This window comes from Argopecten irradians, chromosome 3, assembly GCF_041381155.1.
Source record: "Argopecten irradians isolate NY chromosome 3, Ai_NY, whole genome shotgun sequence".
NCBI classification, from domain to species: Eukaryota; Metazoa; Mollusca; class Bivalvia; order Pectinida; family Pectinidae; genus Argopecten; species Argopecten irradians.
The window spans coordinates 29,866,792-29,890,494 of record NC_091136.1 but is presented as its reverse complement, the minus strand read 5'-3'; the positions used below and the strand labels follow the sequence as shown (position 1 = coordinate 29,890,494).

At 34.0% G+C, this 23,703-nt stretch overlaps 1 protein-coding gene and 1 pseudogene across 3 annotated transcripts; one reads left to right on the top strand and one right to left on the bottom strand.

The window, feature by feature from the left end:
- Positions 1-324: 324 nt before the first annotated feature.
- LOC138318156 (protein-L-isoaspartate(D-aspartate) O-methyltransferase-like) lies at positions 325-8,066 on the top strand. Of its 3 annotated transcripts, none has more exons than XM_069260292.1 (6): positions 325-424; positions 1,393-1,664; positions 2,080-2,222; positions 2,949-3,266; positions 3,847-4,010; positions 6,352-8,066. In XM_069260292.1, exons 2-6 carry the CDS (start codon positions 1,526-1,528, stop codon positions 6,371-6,373), a joined length of 786 nt encoding a protein of 261 aa, XP_069116393.1. In that variant the 5' UTR covers positions 325-424; positions 1,393-1,525; the 3' UTR covers positions 6,374-8,066. The 3 variants fall into 3 exon arrangements, with proteins under 3 accessions (XP_069116393.1, XP_069116395.1, XP_069116394.1); XM_069260294.1 differs by having other exon boundaries at positions 3,847-4,041; XM_069260293.1 differs by lacking the exon at positions 325-424 and adding an exon at positions 453-585.
- Positions 8,067-9,189: 1,123 nt separating this feature from the next.
- On the bottom strand, positions 9,190-21,984 carry LOC138318155 (golgin subfamily A member 6-like protein 7; annotated as a pseudogene).
- Positions 21,985-23,703: the final 1,719 nt, after the last annotated feature.

The following is a 23,703-nucleotide window of genomic DNA, read 5'->3' as shown; positions in this document are numbered from 1 at the left end:
GAACAGCAGTTCAACTCAACTTGTATGTACAAGATACTAAGTTGTACGTACAAGATACTAAGTTTACGTACAAGATACTAAGTTGTACGTACAAGATACTAACTTGTACGTACAAGATACTAACTTGTACGTACAAGATACTAACTTGTACGTACAAGATAATAACTTGTACGTACAAGATAAATAAAATTTTGTAGTGGCCCTAATACGCCGCCGTCAGGAATTTTATGATGTCGGAAGTAATTTCTGCGCTTTTCGTCAGTCATTTATGTGTGAAGGGAAACAACTCGAGTGTTACAAGAAGCCGCTAATCGAATGCGCCTTGTCAAATTACCTTCGGAATATTTCGAACTTCACCGTAAGGTTAGCATGTTTTCTAGAAGCGCAATAGCAGAAATGTGTGGACATATCTGGTGATATATTGGTAATGTGTGATGGCAACGTAATGATAATCATTGCATTTTGAAACTTAATGTTTACCGTTAATGTTTATGAACTGTTGCATAGCGTGGCGTATGAGTGCCTACTGTAAAACACACTGGCACATTTGCAACATCCACCATCAGTCTACAACTTTACTCTGAGGTCTTGTTTTCTTATTCATACACTGTTGCATGAGTTATGTGTATTCATAGACACTAGGCAGCTTAAGGCACAAAGAAATTTAAAAAGTTCTACTGTTTAATGAGTTTATGTTGTTGCATTAAGATAGATTGCACGTCTAATAAAGGGAATCTCATCAATACTATTACCTTCATCACATTATATTTTGATTAACATTAGTTTAGGAAAACTTCTCATATACAAAGATGCATGCACTAGGCCTATATCATTTAGTATGAAATTGTGAGGTTTATACTGTATACGTATATAGCATATTTCTGTCTATCAGCTGATTTGACATTGTTGGATGATCAATCATCATGATATAGTGTTTTGTATGTTAAATCATAAACAGTTTCAAGGTTTTACATTATAGAAAATATTTCCTTTACTCAAGTAATAGCGTAAGCATTGTTGATTGAGATGGTAATCATGAACAATATGTTAGAACAGGGGAAATGTGTGTGTAAATGTTTTAAAGTTTATTTCGCCAATGTTACAATTGTGGTCTAAAAAAGAGGAAGCTACTGTTGTAGCAGAAGATATCATCTTCTAATGGTGGTATATTTTCCGCTACAACAACTAGTTAATGAAGAGGATAAAATAAGAATAAAACCACGTACCAGAAAACACATTCACCACTAAAATCTGGACAGGCTTATTATAAGTTATACAACCATCATAGAGCTTCCTGGTCAGTAGTGAATGGTCTAGTCAAGAGAAAGATGCATAAAACATTTTTCATTATTAGTCACTAAGAAATAATGATTTTATTTTTTCTTTTTTCAGTGTGATGGACTCACCAGCTGTCTCTCCCACCTAATTAAAGTCTGAGCATCTTTCGTGTGATTACCAGTTGACCTTTGACCTTGTAGGTGACCATGACCTCAGCTGTCTGAACACTGTTCAGAGTGTGAGGGTAATGGTTTTTCGAAGACTGGTTAATAAGAGCTTTCGTAACTTGTGTTTATTTGTGGGACTTGTGTCGAGACAAATTGTGGCCAGTATGGCTTGGCGATCCAGTGGTAACACAAATGCCAACCTTGTGGAAAACTTAAGATGTAAGTATTAATTAAGACTATCATTCAACTGCTCAATATTAGACACAACAGTTAGAATAGTTTTATGCTTTAACAAAGTAAATTAAGTATATTGTCACTATTAATTTGGTGTTTTTCATAATAATGGGACTCATTCACGTACCACGTGATACCGGATAACGTTTGTGCGGGACTATTGTTTCTATTGGTGATAGAATGATGTCAAATGGCGTTATAGTGGGATAACGTCATTTCAGCGGGAAGATTACAAAGAGTTACGTTCCATCACCACTGGAGACACTAGTCCCACATAAACATCATCGGGTATCATGTGGTACGTGAATTAGTCCCATTGATAAACAGTGAATTCATAAGGTTAGGAAGGGTTTGAACTGTAAACAAGGTTTTATATTTTTGTCCGAACTCCTGTTTTCAGTAAATGGTATTTTGAAGTGTGATCGGGTGGTACAAGCCATGTTACAAGTAGATAGGAAGAACTATGTAAAGAACCCTTTGTATGCCTATGCTGACTCGCCACAGAGTATCGGCTACTCAGTCACCATCAGTGCTCCTCATATGGTAAGATATACAGCCTTCAATGGCAATACAGCATTTTAATTCTTAAACCATGAGCTTTCAATTGCATCATGTAAATTTTTAACAATTTGGTCTGCATGGTTATTTCACTCCTGTTAACAAATTTGTATTCATGGTACCAATTGTATAAAGCTTCTTCTCATTTGCTTAAGCATTGATGTTACTATTTTTTAACTTCATAGAGGTATGAAAGAAATTTTGTTTGCAAACTGTGTGAATCCACATAGTGGATCCTCACAAAAGTTTGCAAACAAAATTTATTTCATACCTCTATGAAGTTAAAAAATAGTTACATCAATGCCTATTATTAATTTTTCAGACTGCTTGATAACATAAAATACGTTTAAATGTATGATTCTATTGATTTTCCAATGGATTATTTTTTCTAAATTAATACACAACGTCGACGTCTCTATTGTGACGTCATGAATACCTCGGATTTTCGCACCATTCTCAGATTTTTTCTTCATAGGATATGAAGAAAAAGAATCTGCCAATCAGAGAGTTGGATTTAGTATTAAAACAGATAAAAATTAATTATAATGCAGTGTTTTCAAGAAAGAACTTATTATTGAACTGAAAAACATACCTGTGCACAATATGCAAGTGTGCACTATATACCAACAAAAATACTGTAGTCATTGTTCCAAATGTTATATCTACAACATATGTACAGTAATGCTTACCTGTAGTATTGTGACTTTTTAGCATGCCCATGCCCTAGAACTGCTGTCTGACCACCTGAAGGAGGGGTCAAGGGCATTAGATGTGGGGTCAGGAAGTGGCTACCTAACCGCTTGTATGGCTCTGATGGTCGGTAAGGATGGACTGGCCGTAGGAATTGACCACATGGAACAGCTGGTCAGTATGTCTCTGGAAAATGTGAAGAAAGACCCTGCCATTGGTCAGTTACTAGAAACTGGACAAATGAAACTGATTACTGGAGATGGTCGTCAAGGTTATGCTCAGGACGGTCCTTATGATGCTATCCACGTGGGAGCAGCTGCTCCGAAGCTTCCACAGGCAGTAAGTGACACTTCAGATTCAGATATGTTCTGAAGCAGGATGTGACACATGATTCTTTTAGGAATGCAATAATATATATCATCTCTCTCTATTGGAATGAGGACGTTAATGTACATATTATGATACAAGAGTAAATGTGAGCCTTTTTATATATTAGAGATCATGTAAGAATACCATAACAAATGAAATCAAGATATTTAATAACTAGTGACATTTTTTTGCCAAGTACCAGTTCCAGCCATTATATTTGTGCTTGTGCATGATTACACACAAATTTCTGTGCAAAAAATATTCAACTGATAGAAGATACTACTATTTTTCACAAAAAAAAAGATTCCCCAAAATTTGTGTTGTCATACAAGAGAAATGGTCACTAGCTAATAAATTGTTATAACCTTTGCATTTCGGTGGTCACTTCTAAATCAAATTTGCATAATTCATTTAACTAAAATATCACAAAATCAGTTGGAGATTCAAAGGAAAAAAATTGCAGTCAATTTTTTTTAATTAATTTTCAATAAATGATTTCATAGATGTTTATCGGTGTCTATATAATTAAGTAATCGTCATTTGTCAACAGCTGGTAGACCAGTTGAAGCCCGGTGGCCGTCTCATTATCCCCGTAGGGGAGCATCATCAGCATCTTCAACAGATAGACAAGTTGGAGGATGGAACAGTCCAAAAACAGAATTTGATGGGGGTGATCTATGTACCTCTGACAAGCAAGGAGAAACAATGGCCAAGGTCCAAATAGCTTTCCACTGACCTCCCAGAGGTGCATGTCCTTGGTGTTACTACTTCTCTTGATGCTGGACATCATAAAATGTTTTAAAAGTCAAAGCTTCAAGAGATTTGGTGACTTCTCTTCCCTAATTAACATGACTAACATTGGTACCCTTTTGTTCCTGCCACAAACATATATACGTTAAACCTCTGGTTAATTCGAACCGCTGGATAGTTCGAACACGCTTTTTTTTCCAGAAAAACGGTAATTTTTTAGCTAGTGATAGTTCGAACACTGACTTTTTATAATCAATCCTATTTCGGATAGTTCGAACACATCAAATTATGAACGTAAAAGAAAGATTTTTGTCGGCAAATCGGCGCAATGGGGTCCCCAAAAATGGTGATATATTTTGCATATTGCAACAGTTTTGATGTTTGGAATAAAGATTGTATAAATTATCATTATAATGACCATACGATACATAAGTAATGAACAGTTTAAGTCATAAATAAAAATCATTTATGCCGATATATCGTACACAAAGCAGCAAGGCCAAATGTTTAATCTTAGGCCCTGACAATGTATATTTAAATTTGCTGTACCTGATGGAAACACTTGGAAGAAATCGCCACTGTTTGTTAAGTCCAATCTAGATACAGATATCAGTTTAAGTCAACATTAAAATATATGCATTTAGTCTATCTTTAGTCAGCCGATCAAGGTGTTAAATTACCTGTAAACACATGTCTCACGCTGGCTTGGACAGGCTAGTTACGAGGTGTCATAGCGAGCATCAAAAGCAAGCCGCTGGGTCACAGCAAGTGGGCGTGATTACATATTCACCTCCCGCCAAAACAATCCACGTGTTGGTAATTAAACAATAGATACGTAGCTTTTCATCAGGTTAACACTAGTTACGTAATTTTAGAAGCAGACAATATGCAATCAGGTTTTGGACAATATGACAGTCACAGTGCGATTGTGACCTAATTTTACGAGCTGAATGTAAACAAATATTTTCAACAGCAGTTTTGTAAATGCAACCGGACTTTCTTTAACTAAAAAAGTAAATAAATAAATTTACGTTTGTTACGAAATATAAAAAAGATCTAACTAGATTTTCTGTGGTTTAAATAAAGTTTTTATCTCAGTTAACGGATGTCGATGTAAATTTTAGGCCGCGATCGTGAACGGTGCTGTCTCTGTTTGGGGCCTTGTCCTTGTGCACATATGCATCCGGCTTCTGCTACGCAATATTGATTATAAATTCACAAATTAAATGCTCATGCTTACGAGAAAATGATTGAATATATTATCTTCAGGAAACTTATTATTTTTCCTATAGATTTTCTGCCTTACATTGCTTATGCCAGGTACATCGGTACTCAAAACAGATTTTTACCTATTTCAACTCGGATAGTTCAAACTCACGATTTTTTCATGAAGCTTGATTTCGGATAATTCAATTGGTCCATCAATATTTATTTAATTTTGTTCGAACAAACCGAAGGTTAACCATACCTCATGCTTCCTTTCTTATTTACCTTTACATTCTTATTCTGTTATTGCATGTTACAGTTATCTGCTCTTAAGGTTTCTTATGCCATATGTATATTTGTCACCATAACATCATGATTTTCTGAGACAATTTTCCCATACAAACTTATGACATAAAACAATTCATACCCTCAAGGGCAGACAACTGTGTATGGATATACAAAGAAAAAACATCATATCCATACACAGGCAATATTTCACAAAAATGTGAAGTACATGTGAAGAAATATTGCCTGCGTAGATTCTGCCCTTTAATCTGTACCACAGCATATAAACCAAATACTGACTCTCTTCCTTATCAGTTTAATCGTCTTGGAAATTTGGTACTTCACTTATGAATGTCTTCCTTCCAGTAAATGGTAGTTTAAGATTGTCTGTTAATCCTTCTTTTATCAGTAACTGTCTCTCATAACAAGTACCTGTAGAATAGTTTAAGTTGATATCCATGATACAGATAGATAGGTTACCATACTACTAAGAGTGCATGAAACCAGGACATGGTTAGGTAACAGTATGGTGTTATAGCATGGAATAAGAACATGCACCTTTATTTTTCTTATACATCTGCTCTGATAAATCCTGTTTTGTTTCAAGGTAAAGGTTACTGCAGATTCAATATTTCTGGCCTTTTCACAGATAGTTATAATTTTAAACATTAATGTTAACATCAAAGATTCCATGAAAACTGCTTAGATGGTGGTAAAACATTTAAAAGTTAAATTTATATCATTATAATACATGATTTTTAGATATGAAAATTTGAGACTACCATTACTAATGTTGTATTATTTTTGTTTTCAGATCGGCTAATGATGAACTTTGACCTGAGTGATCCTCATTGTTATTGGTTAAACTGTTACCCTACTGATGCAACATTGGATTGTTTTTATTGTTATTCTGCAGATATTGGCCCATTTGTGAAATGGCAAGCTTCATGGTCTCCCTGTGGAATCCTGGTGATGTTAAATAAGATTTAATCTTCTGATATGGTTATGGATGTAAAGACATTTTAAAGGATCCCAGATAAGACAACAGCACTCCCTGTGTTTTATTTACTGATGTTCTGTTGTGATATCAGTTTCTTGCTTAATTCCTGTATGAAGAGAGGATATTTGAGTGTTACAACTTAACTAATATCAGTTGCCCCTGTGAAAGGTCAAAAGACACAAGTGTAGTTAGTTTCTTGTGGACTTTGCAGAAAGAAAGAATTTTTTTATTTTGCAGATTTTGGATAAAGCTAAGATACGTATTTACATTTATTCCCAGTTTCAGATGATAGTGAGATTATTGAGTGTTCAAATTATTACTATTTTAGCTGGTCTATTATATAGAGACCAATGGTAACTAACTTGGCACCCAGGTTTGCACAATGTACATAATTATTAATGTAATCATGACCAAGTATAACACAGAAGGATAACCAAAGAAATGTTTTCTGTTTACTTTGGGTAAGTGACATTTCGTATGCAAATTTAAAATTTGGATGTGAATTTAAAAGAGAAAACCTCATTTTTTTAAAATTATTAAAAGGACGTGTTTAAATTACCTGATACACATACTGCTGATATACATACATGTATATGAAAACTTACACCAAGGGGAGACAATTTGGTGATGGCTAAATTCTGATGAATTGGATGCATTGAATTGTTTCACAGGTATTATGTTGAAGTATAGTGACAGATGGTGTGGCATCCTTGTAGCTTTTCACTAACAAACCTTAAAACCACACTATACTATTAAAATCATGCATTTTGAATGAATAGAAAGATTTATATACTAGCTAGGAAAAATCTGAATTTGTATTTTATAATATTTTTGTATTTTGCAACACAAGATTTTCGGGTATGTATCAGTAAATTATGTTTGCCGGTGACCTCATTAAATTTAACACCATATTTGAGAAATCAATATGCATATACATGTACCATGGCGATATACTGGTAATTACGGTATATAATTAAAAAAATATTAATATTATTGATATATTAAGGATTATAATGTGTGTACATATTACCATCCCTGTAAACTTGCATTTCTATGTGTGTATGTACTGGCTTTCATATCCACCATGAATATTTAGATATCAAGGTCCATTTGAACAAAAAAATTGAACTTAAAGGAATTCCTTAACTTAAATTCTTCATAGGAAAGCATTACAGATTTAAGGAAGCTCCCTCAACTTCTGTAATGCTTTCCTATGTTCGTGAAACTGGATCCTGGACAGGCCCAATGCACAAAATAAGTCTCTATGGCGTTTTTGAAATTAAGGGGAGATATTTTATTATAATTCAAAACAATGTGTCTCATACACTATGTGTATGGATTTTGTACTCCGTAATTTTTGACAAAGATAAACTTCTCAATACACAAATGTTGAATTTTTTTAAAGCACCTTTCTTGTCCAGTTTTCCGCTGTTATCCTTAAAAGTCTGAAATTTGTTCTTTATAAGCGAGTTGGCTTGTTATATTGCATCTAGGCTTAAATTTAATAAATTTTGTTGACGATTATTGAAGTGAATCTTTTTTTTCTTTATACCATGCACTATTATAAAAGTATGTCTTGAGTGTAAAAATATCTAATGTTCATGCCACCAGTTTACGGCACAACGGGGGAACCTATAATTAGGCCCTAAATAAGAAAAAAGGATATATCGCCAAAATTAGGAAAACAGATGGCGATATAACGGGGTTTTACTGTATAGTAATTACGGTATATAATTAAAAAAATATTAATATTATTGATATAACTAAGCATTTCTAATGTGTGTACATATTACCATCCCTGTAAACTTGCATTTCTATGTGTGTATGTACTGACTTTCATATTCACACCATGAATATTTAGATATCAGGGCCCATTTGAACAAAAAAAATTGAACTTAAAGGAATTCCTTAACTTAAATTCTTCATAGGAAAGCATTACAGATTTAAGGAAGCTTCCTCAACTTCTGTAATGCTTTCCTATGTTCGGTGAAACTGGATCCTGGACAGGCCCAATGCACAAAATTAGTCTCTATGGCGTTTTTGAAATTAAGGGGAGATATATTTTATTATAATTCAAAACAATGTGTCTCATACACTATGTGTATGGATTTTGTACTCCATAATTTTTGACAAAGATAAACTTCTCAATACACAAATGTTAATTTTTTTTTTAAAGCACCTTTCTTGTCCAGTTTTCCACCGTTATCCTTAAAAGTCTGAAATTTGTTCTTTATAAGCGAGTTGGCTTGTTATATTGCATCTAGGCTTAAATTTAATAAATTTTGTTGACGACTATTGAAGTGAATCTTTCTTTTTCATGACATTATAAAAGTATGTCTTGAGTGTAAAAATATCTAATGTTCATGCCACCAGTTTAGTGATCTTCAACAGAAAGTCATGACATGCAGCTCAATCCTGCTTGTGAACGGTGACGTGATATTTTTCTGCTGTCTGTTGCTTTTCAGTTTTAACAGATGAAAGAAAGCCAGAGTAACTGTAGAAAAGCCACCAACCTAAAATCAGTAGCTTGCCAGAGTTGAAGGGCTTTTGGTAACATGGCAGGACATCTTAACCATTTTGTCACCACAGCCTCTACTATAGTATACGAATTATAAATCACAATGTTTTTATAAAATAAGCAGGACACAAATAGTATTCAGTATTTTATGTTTATTGTAAATCATGATTCATAGTACAAGTGTCATTTTCTATTTACACAAACATATCTTTATCAATGTATTTATAATCATGGTTTTTACTTCCAAAATATACACAAGTGGAGTAAATTCCCTACAAGGGACCATCCATAACATTGTCCTGAAAACATGTATCATTACCCATCAAGGTAATGTATAATATGCACTATTGTAGTCTATACAAAAACAGCACTTTTATATATATAACACTTAAAGAATAAAGACAAGAGAGAATTTTACAGAAATGAAACGAATACAAAAATGACATTTGAGAGTAGAAATAACAAACATTAACAAACACAATGTAAAAGCTAATAAATATTCAGATTAAAAGATCCGAGTTAAATTTTACAATAAAAGAGCACTTTAAAATGTTAACAATTATTACTCAAGTAAGTAATAAGCACTTTGTGATGTTAACACTTATTACTAGGTACATAAAGTTGAACTTATTAACCTTGACGCTACAAAACTACACAGGAACTCTTAAGATGATTCAAAGTTTTAAATTTTACAGATCTCACAGGCTTTGATTGCGATACATTTAGAAAGATAATTTTGTTGTTCATGCATGCTTCAAATAAAAACTACCAGAATATATTCATTTCATTACCATAGAAATGGTTTCAAACTTCATACAGGAAATGTTGTTAACCATAAATAAGTTAGACCAGCTAAAACTAACATTTCATCTAAAATAAACTTGTATATTTGCAGAATATCATCAATCAAAATGATTTCCAATTTTAAAAATGCTTTCTTGGTAATCTGAATTAAAAATATACTAAAATATTGAGTAATATTTACATATAAAAATATGCAAACTAAATTACCACTAAAACTACATACTAATATAAATGTCCATCAAATGTATAGTAATTATATAAGGAGAAAGTTGTATTTCATCAAAGAACATTGGTACAAAATAAGTTTCAATTCAAAGCAGCATCTTTCCAAAACTAAAAAGATAAATACATTTCATTTTTTTAAACACAAAAAAATATGTCTCTTGTATAAAACTAAATTAATTGCATTTCCCTTGAAAAAAAATGTGACTGTCATAAACAGATGCATGTAGTGATTTCAATTTCAAGTCGTGTTTTGGCTGCCTGTTTTCTGCATGAACTTGATATACCAAATGAAGCTATACATTTACAACATGTACAGCTCTGCTGCCTGAGTATATTGAGGACAGATGAAGGATATGGTTAATTAGAATGATCATAAATTTAAAGAAAAAATTCCAAATATAACAAGATTTCCATATTCACCTAGCTGATCTCACATTGTTATTACAACACCTTAAAATGTAAAATGTGAAGAAGTCAATTTAGAACTATGACAATGAATACGAGAACATATGCATGGCCCAAGTTCCTTTGGCTTTTACAACAATATAAAAAAAATATAATAAAAAAATGTCAGACTTTTAGTGTCCAGGCCAGGGATTTTCTGAACATACCAAGTTGATGAAATCTTCAGATTACCATGTATAGTAGGACATTTCATAAGGTGACAAGTTCACAAACATAAATGCCGCCAAAATGAATGTGTGACCTTTACATCAGTTTAAAACATTAAAAGTTATTCTAAGTCAAAAATATTGTTGAAAAGTTCTATACGAAATGGTATCATTTCCACGGTAATAACAATGACTTTGACCTTAAGACAAAAAGAATCCAAATAAAGCACTTTCCCTAGGAAGGTGTCCATTACGTTTGATCACCAAAAGGGAATTTGATTTATCACACAAATTTTCTATTCTTAATACTTAGAGGGACCTTGACTTTCACCTTCAGACCATGAAAATAATCCCATACAAGTTGGAGTTTGATCACCCAAAAAGATCTTGAGTTAATACACAGAATGTTATTTCCAGACTCCAAGGACAGCAGAGACAAAGCTGACACCACAGTCGCTGACATAGTTGTATCTGTTACTTTTGCATGTAGGCAACACAAACAATACTAGTGATGTACCTGTATAATCTTCAGGTATTTACCAAATTACAAAGTCAAGAAAAAATATGAGTTTGAATTTCATACAATAATAGACAATTTATGTAATGAACTTTTGTTGGGCTACAAATTTAACAAAAAAAACGTTCTGTAGTTCAGTTATAAGTAAAGAATATACATGCAGTTTTCAAATTTATTTGTAAACTAGCTATTGGATTTAAAACAATATCCTTTCTTAACTTTTGTGAATAAAGTTTTCAAATTCTGACTACAAAGTAGTCATCAGATATTGTCATGCAAGTAATTTATCATAATTAACAACTACAATAACATCTCTAACAACAAAAATACCGTCATCATAGTACTATAGACCTTGTAGAAATATACAACTGAAGACATCTTAAAACTATTCATTGAGAACAAAAGTAAGATACAAGAAAATCATAAAACAATGAATCCATGAAAAAAGATGATAATGCCATGTATATTTCTCATACTGTATAGCGCTGAATTCTCACGTTTGGTTTATTTTTGCTATATTCACGTTTTTACTGAAATCCGCGAATTCTAAACACCAGCAAATATTCTGAAATTAATAGATGTACCTCAGAACAAATTAACAATTCAATAAATTCAAGGAATCTGTGAACATAGAATTTTGATCTTCGCCAATATGGTCCATATATAGAAAACAGCAAAAATACTGACCCCGCGAAATTAAAGCGTTATACAGTAAATCCACAAACATTCACATACAGGTATACTTTATACACACAAGAACTAAATGCATCAATAATATTACACATAGAAAGTACACAAGAGTTACTCGCCCCTATGTACTGTCTAGAACTGCTGCCATAAGTTTAGTACAAATCAAATATCAATATATGATAAGGAAGAAGACATTACGTTAACATTCACACATCTACTATAACGAAGAATACAACTTTCAAAATCTTAACCTATCTTAACAAGACGTCAAAGGGCATTTCATAAACAGTCGACAATATTATATATATATAATATATAAGAAATAAAAACAATGAGGACTGACTAGTCAGTCGTTATTGTTTTTATTTCTTATAGATTTCGTCCGTAAGGATTTTTCTTTAAATCTATCATATATATATATATATATATGGTTCATTTGCCTTTATAGAATTATTTCAAGATTTTGATTAACTATCTCAGGAGTGATTTTTTCTTTCAATTTTGCACTTGTTCATATGTACTGTAATAAATAATTTGCATAGGAGAAATTTTCTTTATAAATAGAATTAAATGGAGTGTGTAAATATCCCTGATGAATTACCCTAAAACATTAACAGTACTTTAAAAGTTGCCTTTGACATTCCAAACATAGCTGTCTTGTGATAAGAATTGAAATTCAGGAAGTTATACATGTAACAGTTACATATAGTATAATGAAAAGATAAAAATTTTAACAATAATGAGAATCACAGTCATACCATTAGCTAACATTCATATCACATTTATAACCGATGAATTGATGAGCATACCCACACACACTCTTACACAACCCTAACAATAGATGATGCTACCAAAACACATGTAACATTCTGTATAGTAAAATCCACCAAATATTGATTGACTGTCTTTCATACTACTTTCACACCAACACATATCACGCCCGCACACAGCCAGTCATCTGTTGAATCTGTAACAATAGTTGTGCCTTCTCCTTTTCGAACATTTCAGTCATCTTTGCCAGTTGCTCTTCTAACATTTTAGCTTTTACCTTCTCTGCCTCAGCTTTTGCCTTCTCAGCCTCAGCGTTTGCCTTCTCTAACTCAGCTCTTGCCTTCACTGCTGCATTTTCCTTTTTGAGGTCCTCCTCCCTGTTGAGTGCTTTCATGGTTTCTTCAACAGCTTCATTCCTAACTTCAATAGCAAAGTTGAAATCTTTAAGAGCCTGTATTTTCTGCTCCTCTGCTTTCCTCTTCTGCTCCTCTGCTTTCCTCTTCTGCTCCTCTGCTTTCCTCTTCTGCTCCTCTGCTTTCCTCTTCTGCTCCTCTAACATTGTCTCATTTTTCTTCCTCTGTATGATCTCCTCCTCTGCTTTCCTCTTCTGCTCCTCTGCTTTCCTCTTCTGCTCCTCTAACATTGTCTCATTTTTCTTTCTCTGTACAATCTCCTCCTCTGCTTTCCTCTGTTGCTCCCTCTCTTCTCCTCTGCTTTCCTCTTCTGCTCCTCTGCTTTCCTCTTCTGCTCCTCTGCTTTTCTATTCTGCTCCTCTAACATTGTCTCATTTTTCTTCCTCTTTATGATCTCCTCCTCTGCTTTCCTCTTCTGTTTCTTAAGCAAAGCCTCCCTTCTCAAAGCCCTCATCTTCTCCTCCTCTGCCCTCATCTTCTCCTCCTCTGCCCTCATCTTCTCCTCCTCTGCCCTCATCTTCTCCTCCTCTGCCCTCATCTTCTCCTCCTCTGCCCTCATCTTCTCCTCCTCAGTCCTATCAGCTCTAGTTTTCTCTGTCTCAGCCTTTTCCATTAAGTGCACTGAAATGGAAGACAAAATACAAATTGGGATGAGCACAAAACTTTGTTACACAGTATATCTTTTATATACAATGAATTTGAATAAAATCCACTGCAAGAGAACTAATTAACAGAAGAGTAGCCTCCCTTTTAGTGGAAGTTTTGCTTTATGATAAAACATTTAAATCTGAAGATAAATAATCAATTAATCATAAAAACTTAATTTTCTTAACAGGACAACCATATGTTAAAATTTATATATGTATTATATTTGGCTAGCTACACTGAGTTATGGAAGTTGCACAGTTCATGCTTATGATCGTAAAAAGAAATATTGAATAGCTAAAATATTTGGAGTGTAGTACTAGTATACAAGGTGACATATATATATAAACTTGATGTAAAATATCAAAGAAACACAATTTAACATAGCATGACAATTTATTGTTGTGCCCTATATGTTTGGCTTGGCGATTGGGTGCCGTAGAACGTGAGATCGAGGCCCGGATATTTAATATTAACTAAACACAATGTATCATTTTCACAATGTGTTGTTGATCCAAAGATTTAATTTGACAATTTCCAAAGTGATCATGTCAGCATATTTAACCGACTATCATTTCATCAAAGAAACATCCTTTTTTAGGATGTGGATGTGGCGCATTGGTAGAAGGCGCAGGTATGTTTGGCTAGCTATATAGGCGATTGGGTGATGTAGATCGTGAGTTCGAGGTCCAGATAGGGCACGAGTCAATAAATTGTCATGCTTTGATTAATTGTGTTTCTTTGATAATTAAACTTGATGAAGATATAGTAGTCCAGATCCTCTCCTTACAGATAACAAGGAGGATTTGTACGGAGATTAAAATTCCTTAATGATAAATATATATATTAATTCCCATTTTAAATTCTAAAGAAAAGAAGAATCATAACTTTTCAACTTGTGTGAATCCCATTTGTATATATGTTTATTTGTATATAAAGTGTGCTGAAATAAAATGCATGGTGAATTTGTCAATTACTCTAGAGAGTAACTGTATTTTTGTGCATATAGTGCACACTTTTTTTCATATATTAACAACTGAATAATTGGGGTGCGCACTATATGCATGAACAAGCCATGGTTAGGCCCTAGGTTATGAACACTGACCAGCAGGTCCTAAGTGTGTACTAAACTTCATTGTACATACATGTCACAGTTAGGATGTAATACAGTATCGTATCAGTGGGAAGAGTGGGGTTTATCTGGTGACACTAACCTAGGCCAGTACCTTTGATACGATTCCATTGTTCCTCAAAACTGTTCCTGGGTAGGTTCATCATGGTCTGAAAGTAAACAAAGAACAATGTATGGTCTGAAAGTAAACAAAGAACAATGTATGGTCTGAAAGTAAACAAAGAACAATGTATGGTCTGAAAGTAAACAAATAACAATGTATGGTCTGAAAGTAAACAAAGAACAATGTATGGTCTGAAAGTAAACAAAGAACAATGTATGGTCTGAAAGTAAACAAATAACAATGTATGGTCTGAAAGTAAACAAAGAACAATGTATGATCTGAAAGTAAACAAAGAACATGTATGGTCTGAAAGTAAACAAAGAACAATGTATGGTCTGAAAGTAAACAAAGAACAATGTATGATCTGAAAGTAAACAAATAACAATGTATGGTCTGAAAGTAAACAAAGAACAATGTATGGTCTGAAAGTAAACAAATAACAATGTATGGTCTGAAAGTAAACAAATAACAATGTATGGTCTGAAAGTAAACAAATAACAATGTATGGTCTGAAAGTAAACAAATAACAATGTATGGTCTGAAAGTAAACAAATAACAATGTATGGTCTGAAAGTAAACAAATAACAATGTATGGTCTGAAAGTAAACAAAGAACAATGTATGGTCTGAAAGTAAACAAACAACAGTATCATCATGGTCTGAAAGTAAACAAACAACAGTATCATCATGGTCTGAAAGTAAACAAATAACAATGTATGGTCTGAAAGTAAACAAACAACAGTATCACCATGGTCTGAAAGTAAACAAACAACAGTATCATCATGGTCTGAAAGTAAACAAATAACAATGTATGGTCTGAAAGTAAACAAAGAACAATGTATGGTCTGAAAGTAAACAAATAACAATGTATGGTCTGAAAGTAAACAAACAACAGTATCACCATGGTCTGAAAGTAAACAAACAACAGTATCACCATGGTCTGAAAGTAAACAAACAACAGTATCATCATGGTCTGAAAGTAAACAAACAACAGTATCATCATGGTCTGAAAGTAAACAAACAACAGTATCATCATGGTCTGAAAGTAAACAAATAACAATGTATGGTCTGAAAGTAAACAAAGAACAATGTATGGTCTGAAAGTAAACAAACAACAGTATCATCATGGTCTGGAAGTAAACTAACAACAGTATCATCATGGTCTGAAAGTAAACAAATAACAATGTATGGTCTGAAAGTAAACAAAGAACAATGTATGGTCTGAAAGTAAACAAACAACAGTATCATCATGGTCTGGAAGTAAACTAACAACAGTATCATCATGGTCTGGAAGTAAACCAAACAACAGTATCACCATGGTCTGAAAGTAAACAAACAACAGTATCATCATGGTCTGAAAGTAAACAAATAACAATGTATGGTCTGAAAGTAAACAAACAACAATGTATGGTCTGAAAGTAAACAAACAACAGTATCATCATGGTCTGAAAGTAAACAAACAACAGTATCATCATGGTCTGAAAGTAAACAAATAACAATGTATGGTCTGAAAGTAAACAAATAACAATGTATGGTCTGAAAGTAAACAAACAACAGTATCATCATGGTCTGAAAGTAAACAAACAACAGTATCACCATGGTCTGGAAGTAAACAAACAACAGTATCATCATGGTCTGGAAGTAAACTAACAACAGTATCATCATGGTCTGGAAGTAAACTAAACAACAGTATCATCATGGTCTGAAAGTAAACAAACAACTGCAGTATCACCATGGTCTGGAAGTAAACAAACCACAGTATCACCATGGTCTGGAAGTAAACAAACAACAGTATCACCATGGTCTGGAAGTAAACAAACAACAGTATTACCATGGTCTGGAAGTAAAAAAAACAACAGTATCATCATGGTCTGAAAGTAAACAAACAACAGTATCATCATGGTCTGGAAGTAAAAAAACAACAGTATCACCATGGTCTGGAAGTAAACAAACATTGTATGTGTATACGTATTTATTCATTTGGAGGTGATTTGTGGCATATTTCACTACTGTATATTCATTGAGTGAACAAAGAAGGTCTTTTTGAGTTTTGACTCATCATGTGACATTGTAAGAAGGTCCAAGTCATGATCATCATTTTGAAAAAACTTGGTAACCAGCTGTAAACCCAAAACCATGATATTGTTTATTTAGCAATAGTCACCATATGTCTAGGCTTCTAAATCATAGAAATGATTTTCGCCACCACCGGGTATATTGATCCTTATAGAAATTGTAATAAAATCAATCACAAACTGTAGAAGCTCTCTGCCACAGCATATACTTAATATATTTACACTGTATACACATATCAATCTACATATTATGCCTTTGTCACCTCTGCATATGCACCCTTTCCAGGTAGTTTTTTGGCTAAACAATAGTTTCAACGGTGTCTATATTAGTAACGAAGACATGCAGGAAATTAAAGTATAATATATAGTAATACTTAAGCGCTTGTAATGCTAAATAAAGTAAGAATTGAAATAACACAGCAATTCCATTTAAGATTGTAGCCTATCTGATCACTGTTTATCTTGAATCAAGGTCAATGGTCATCATTTAACAAACTTTAGTACCTCCACATCAAGCATGCTACAATATCAGGTTTCTAAATCTCTTAATTATTATTGTGGTACTCGCTTACAAGATATTGTTTAAAAGATTTAAGCCTATTAGATATAACTTCTGTGATCTTTAATGATGGTCCTAGGTAATTTATTTGAATAAATTTGGTAGCCCTTCATACAGGCCCAATATGAGTACCCTAGGTTAACCTTTCCGTTCGTTTATTGGGAAAAAAGTTGTTTGAATGAAAAGTTTATGCATGGTTGCACAATGGCACAGTGAACGGTTGCACGGCACACATGTAGTGATGGATAAAGCATGATGACTAATAGTCATGACATCCTGACCCTTTGGTTTAGATGACAAAATTAGCATTTTTAAAAAAGGAACCTGGGGGCAATAAATGAGGGACATTTCCAATTTGAAATCAACCGTTATAGTTTTTATAGTTTGTCTACAAGATTTGTGCTCTGGTTATATCTGAATAAAATGGCATGGGCAAAACTTGCCTCCATTAAAACTGACCTGACAGACATTAAAATGATTACTTACATATATTGTGACATGCACGGAGGCAAAGTTTGACATCTGGGGAGAAGGCATACTTTCCAGTCCCAACATACATGTTTAACACAGCATTCTCAGTATAGACCAAGGTTTTCAACAGGCTTGTGAAAGTGACATCCTCGTCTGTAATAATGAAAGTGGTTCCAATTTTTCCATTAATGATGAAAATAATGATCAATATGTAACTTTTAGTCAAATCCAAAAACAAATACCATATGAATTTGACAAGATCTAGAACATTAGATTCCTAATTATATATAATAACCTTAAACATTCCAACTGTGATCATGATCAGCTGACTATATATATGGAGGCAAGTGTTTTTACTATTGCAAGACACAACATGAACATACCACAGCATACAAAAATATACAGACATTCACACATTACATTGCATAAAGGGGATGCTGTCCTTATAACTGTATGACCATAGCTGTTAGTATGATGTAAACAAACCAACCACAAATCATGAATATTTCCATTTCATTTGTAGGTTCCCAGCCTACATATATATGGTCAAAAAGATCTCTAGCTTTCTTGCATTTGGGACAGATTTGAAAACATGACTGTTATCATATAAACATACCACCTTTAACACAATCAAAACACTGTTCAATTTATATATATTTACATAATTAAGTCTATTTTTACATGTTCGTAATCAAATTTAAAACAATGTTGGTTGTTAAGCTGGGCAACTAGCTATGGTAGTCAGGATGGCAGTAGATATAGTTCCGTTTGTTGAATGTCATAGCTGCAGTTTGATTTGAAATATAACAATGGCAGCTTTCAATTATTTTTAAAATAAGTTTTTTTTTCAATTTGATTATATATCAATAATGTCCATTTCGGATAAAAATTGAGATAACCGAGGCAGAACGACAACCGGTAGGGTAGTGATGCGGTCCGAAGTGGAGCGAGCCGCCATATTTGATTTTCAACCGAGGAAACTTACTGTGACATAGTCTATTGATTGTATGACCGTTGAAATGCTGTGTGTTTGTCATGTATAAACAGGTCTATGAACCTGATAAAGACTAAATTTTTCATAGTCATGACTTTTATTTTATAGTACGGAGGATAGATAAATGTTTGCATAGTGTGTGTAGGCCTATTTTGAGTGCAAAGACGGAGGGTTAAGCTGATGATGATACTGTTTCGGATAGGCTACCTGTAATGGTTTTTTTTTTTTTTTTTGGAAACCTGTACATGACCTGTTTACCTATTGTTTGCTAAGACGCTCATTGAATTGTTCTCCAACAATCAGGTATTTTGTATATTAAGGCGAGATGAGTGACCGTACACACATACTGACGTAACTATGAAATTTCCCAAACATTCCTAAGAAAAAGTCTCCCGGTTGCAGCCCTGACCAGCGATTCATTTTCTTGTTTATTACTATTACAATGCTTGAACACATCTTTTATTTTGATGTCAAGTACATATTTAATTGGATCTAATAAAAACTCTGTATTGTTATTTTGAAATCCGTCAACTTATGATGCAAAATCTTATAGAGGCATAAACTAGAAGTAGTCTGAACTTGCATTGCGCTTGTATTCATGTCATTGCGACTACGCTAATTTGAATGCAACTCCCCTCACATTAACTATATAGGGGCATATATGTAAATATATTATAAAGAACATACATGTTTTGTATATATATCATCTACGTCCTTGAAATATATAAAAACAAAGTGTACCAAATTATATCCAAAGTCTGTTATGAGACACGATATTTGAGCATACGCCTGATGGATTGGCTAAGATATGTGTTTCATAGATTGCAACATACACACACAGTTTAGTGTTAGGGGAACTTTAGTCAAACACTTCTATAAAGACCACCAGGGAAAGTGGTCTCTATAGTCAAATAATCTTTATGTAATATACAGGTCAAATTGTGTTAAATAAATGGCCATTTGAGATCCTCAGAAAGTGATCTTATTCTAGATCTAAAGCAGGTGGTCTTGATCTTCATACAAAGCCTAAGGTGGTCGCTAAGACAGGTTTGACTGTATATGAAACACTAATGCACCACCACTGTTTAAAAACGGATATCTAAAATAAACATCAGATTTGACCAATTTACAATTGGAAGCCATTGGAAGGGCTAGCTATATATGATAACATATAGATAGAGGTTACATAACGAGTGGTTGTGTTGGATATGGAATTTATTCCACACGAGTGAGTAAGTTACAAAAGACACGAGCTTTAGAGACTCAGAGTAATTATGAATTGGATATCTACCTCTGTCACGAATGATCTGCAGACCATTTATGATCTGTACGTCTGTGAATTCTAGCTTCTCCTTCATCACTCTAACATACGGCTTCACCATCTCCTGACTGATCCAATCCTGGGCTTTATCAGAAGCTTCCACAACAGTACTTTGTGGAAAGCACCGGTTTTCCATGAATAGGGCATCAATATTTTCGAATGAAATTGACTCTTGATGCAAGCTAAACTTATCCTGAACCAGTTGATTTTTGTAAATCAGTACGCCTCCATCTACAAACTCATACTTTAATCCAAGCTGTTTTACAGACTCCCAGAAATCCACCATCTGTATCCTTGTATGAAGTTTTTCATCATAGGACATGCAGGTATTAGACAGGATTGTCATCAACCTTGCATCGATACCAGTGTCCTTTTTAGAATTATAGAACTCACAAAGTTCACTGAATGTTGCAATACAGTCCACCTGTAACAAGTCTTCAGTGCTGATGAAAAATGGTTTGTCAAATAATCCCGGAGCTGCCATTTTTATCTATTTCTTAGGTTATTTTTGGTGGCAGGTACAATCTGAAAGTATAATGAAACCATAGAATAACTATAAATATAAAAAGAAAAGAAAAGAAAAGGAAATGAAATGAAATTAAACATACACAGTGTGACATCTCATGATAAATTGATTGGTCCCTAATAGTAACAAATTATACACAAATATCATGATCAGCAAAGCACAAGTACAGAAAAACATGTTTAAAACTAACATGCTTACAACAAATCCATGGTTATAACATACAGGTAATTTTCCTCATCAATGTTCCTATAGTATATCTGTACTATATATGTCTATAACAAACTATAAACCGAGTGATTTTGTTTGTCCATAGAGGTTCGTTATAACCATGTTTTACTCTATGGGTATATATTATATGATACTTCAGTACAGTTGTATAGCTAAATTTATTTCTGTATCGGTGCATCTTTATAAAACCCTCCATAAAATTATAGACATAGACTACACTCATTACAATGTGCAGGATATACACGTACAGGCATAAATGGTTTTGTTTACAATTCATACACAGTATATAACTGTATATACCTTTTGTAGTATCACACATGTAATATATATTTCTATTGTATATCGACCATGTATTGTTATTTATCTTATTGAAAGAAACAATCTATAATCTGGTGTGAAATGTTATAAAAACGAACAATTTTCATCGTGTATTGCAAATATTGATGATCAAGACAACAATTTACCAGTTTACTTGTTTTAAGCGGAATAGGAGAGACGTTAGTCCGTGACTGAACCAAAAGAAACACATATCCGTTTGTCGTTTTGACATATTTTACTCATCTCATCAAAATAATGATATTATTTTGGGTGAAAATCCACGTGAAATCTGAATTGTTGTTGTTTTGACAATCTGTCAAAACCATATTTGACGTTTATATTTCCATCATCTTGCAAATGTGTCTCCCTTAATACCGTGCATAAGATCAAGCACGACCATATTAATCCACTAAAATTGCAAATTTTCTAAAATTAAGGTAAAGAAGCTGTAAATAGGTACGTACCGTAAAAGTAAGAATCTAGTTTACTTTCCCAAACACATCCACCATTTTGGGCGCAATATTCGCTGTCGGACAGGCGCTTGGCTATAGGAGTCTTCATCGCCGGTACTCAACAGAACGTTTGACAGAGTCGGATGAAGGGTTTTGACTGGCTGGCGCGAAATGTGCGGCAATATTAAAAACGCAGCTAATATACCGAAAAACGTATTTAAAGCAAATTCATAACTTGTCAGTTTAATATCTTACAGTAAATTTGTTTGAAGTTTTAGTTTTTAACCAGGAACTGCATTAAAAGTCGTGTTAGGTTATTAAATAATGAAATAACAATAAAAACGTGTACCGGGCGGACCACGTGGGTCGTGTCCACATAGATGTATGTATTTTTTTATAATGAAAAGCGTTGCATGAATGAAAACCAATCAAAATTTAACTAGTTTTAACGCGGGTCCATGGTTTGACTTTAAGCTTCAGGATCCTCTCAACTCTAGACGGAGGCTCTTCCCTTCATTACTGAGTTGCTGTTCACCCACTTTATTACACAGTAATCTGAGAATTAGTTACAGTTTATATATCAATATGACCCACAAGAGTGCCCATAGACCATCTTTAAACAACGTAGAACATTATTTTTACCGATTTTGTTTTAGCTAGATCCCTAACACGTCTAAAATGGTCTATGGGCACTCTGGTGGATCCATATTGATATAAACTGTAAATAATATTATCAGATCCCCGTGCTTTAAATTATTGTCTATGGATAATTTTAAGTTAAGAAATACGTTCATGAAACTGTGATAAAATAATCCAACAGCGGTCACTTGGTAAATGTTTATTACCGTTTGGAATAAATGTCATTTTTATTGGTCCCGGGGTCGAGTTTCCAGCCTTAGGGACAGAAAGTTATCAAGATCTCTTTAACATTGCCTTTATTAGTACCCGAATACAGCTGTTGGTGTTGCTCAACCGTCCATTTTCGTCGTCTTCGTCGTCAGCCAGATCTATCAATCTTCGAGGATTTTAACCCTAAATTATCCCAGTACTCTCCCCGATGGTAGGTCAGTGGGGTTACCAATCCCTACTCTCTAATATCCGCAAGCAGGACCGTCTGGGAAATCCTCGACAGCATACCTCGGAACTGCGAAGTACCAGTGCCTGCCAGACAGCCTTTCCTTCCGATATTCGTCCGTCACTCAGCATACTTATATATATATATATATATCCAGTTTCTTCTTGCTGGAGATAACAGCACTGTCTCCATCAACTATGGAAAGACTTTTCTCCTCTTCCAGCTAGGTCAACAAATATCTCCCAGTCTCCTGCACACACCCCAGAATGCTTAGGTTGGTCTTGATAGCTGTTTTCATCTGTATTTGTCCCTCCTTCCGAATCTGGATAAATGTTGGTCCCTTTCTGTAGTCCACACGCCCGCCTTCTTCCTCTCACTTTGCAAGGTATCACCTTCAGCCAATGCAAACGAAGAGACAATTTCAAAATTGCTCTAGGTACCAGCCTTGTCATACTGCGTGCTGTCGTGTTGGATCTTCCACCAGTCATCCTCTGTGAAGATTGGTTCATAGATCCCTCTCAGGATAACTAAAGCTGCCATTGGGTATTTCTCTTTGAACTTGCTGTGGCATTAATTCTGACCTCTTCCCATCCCATTTTTTCCTATTTACATTCGGTATAACATACTGTCCTAAAGATGTGCCTATGACGTAAATCTGTTCTCTGCCTCGGATACAGTCTTGCTGGCTGACCTCTACTCTGACCGCTTGTATTACTTTC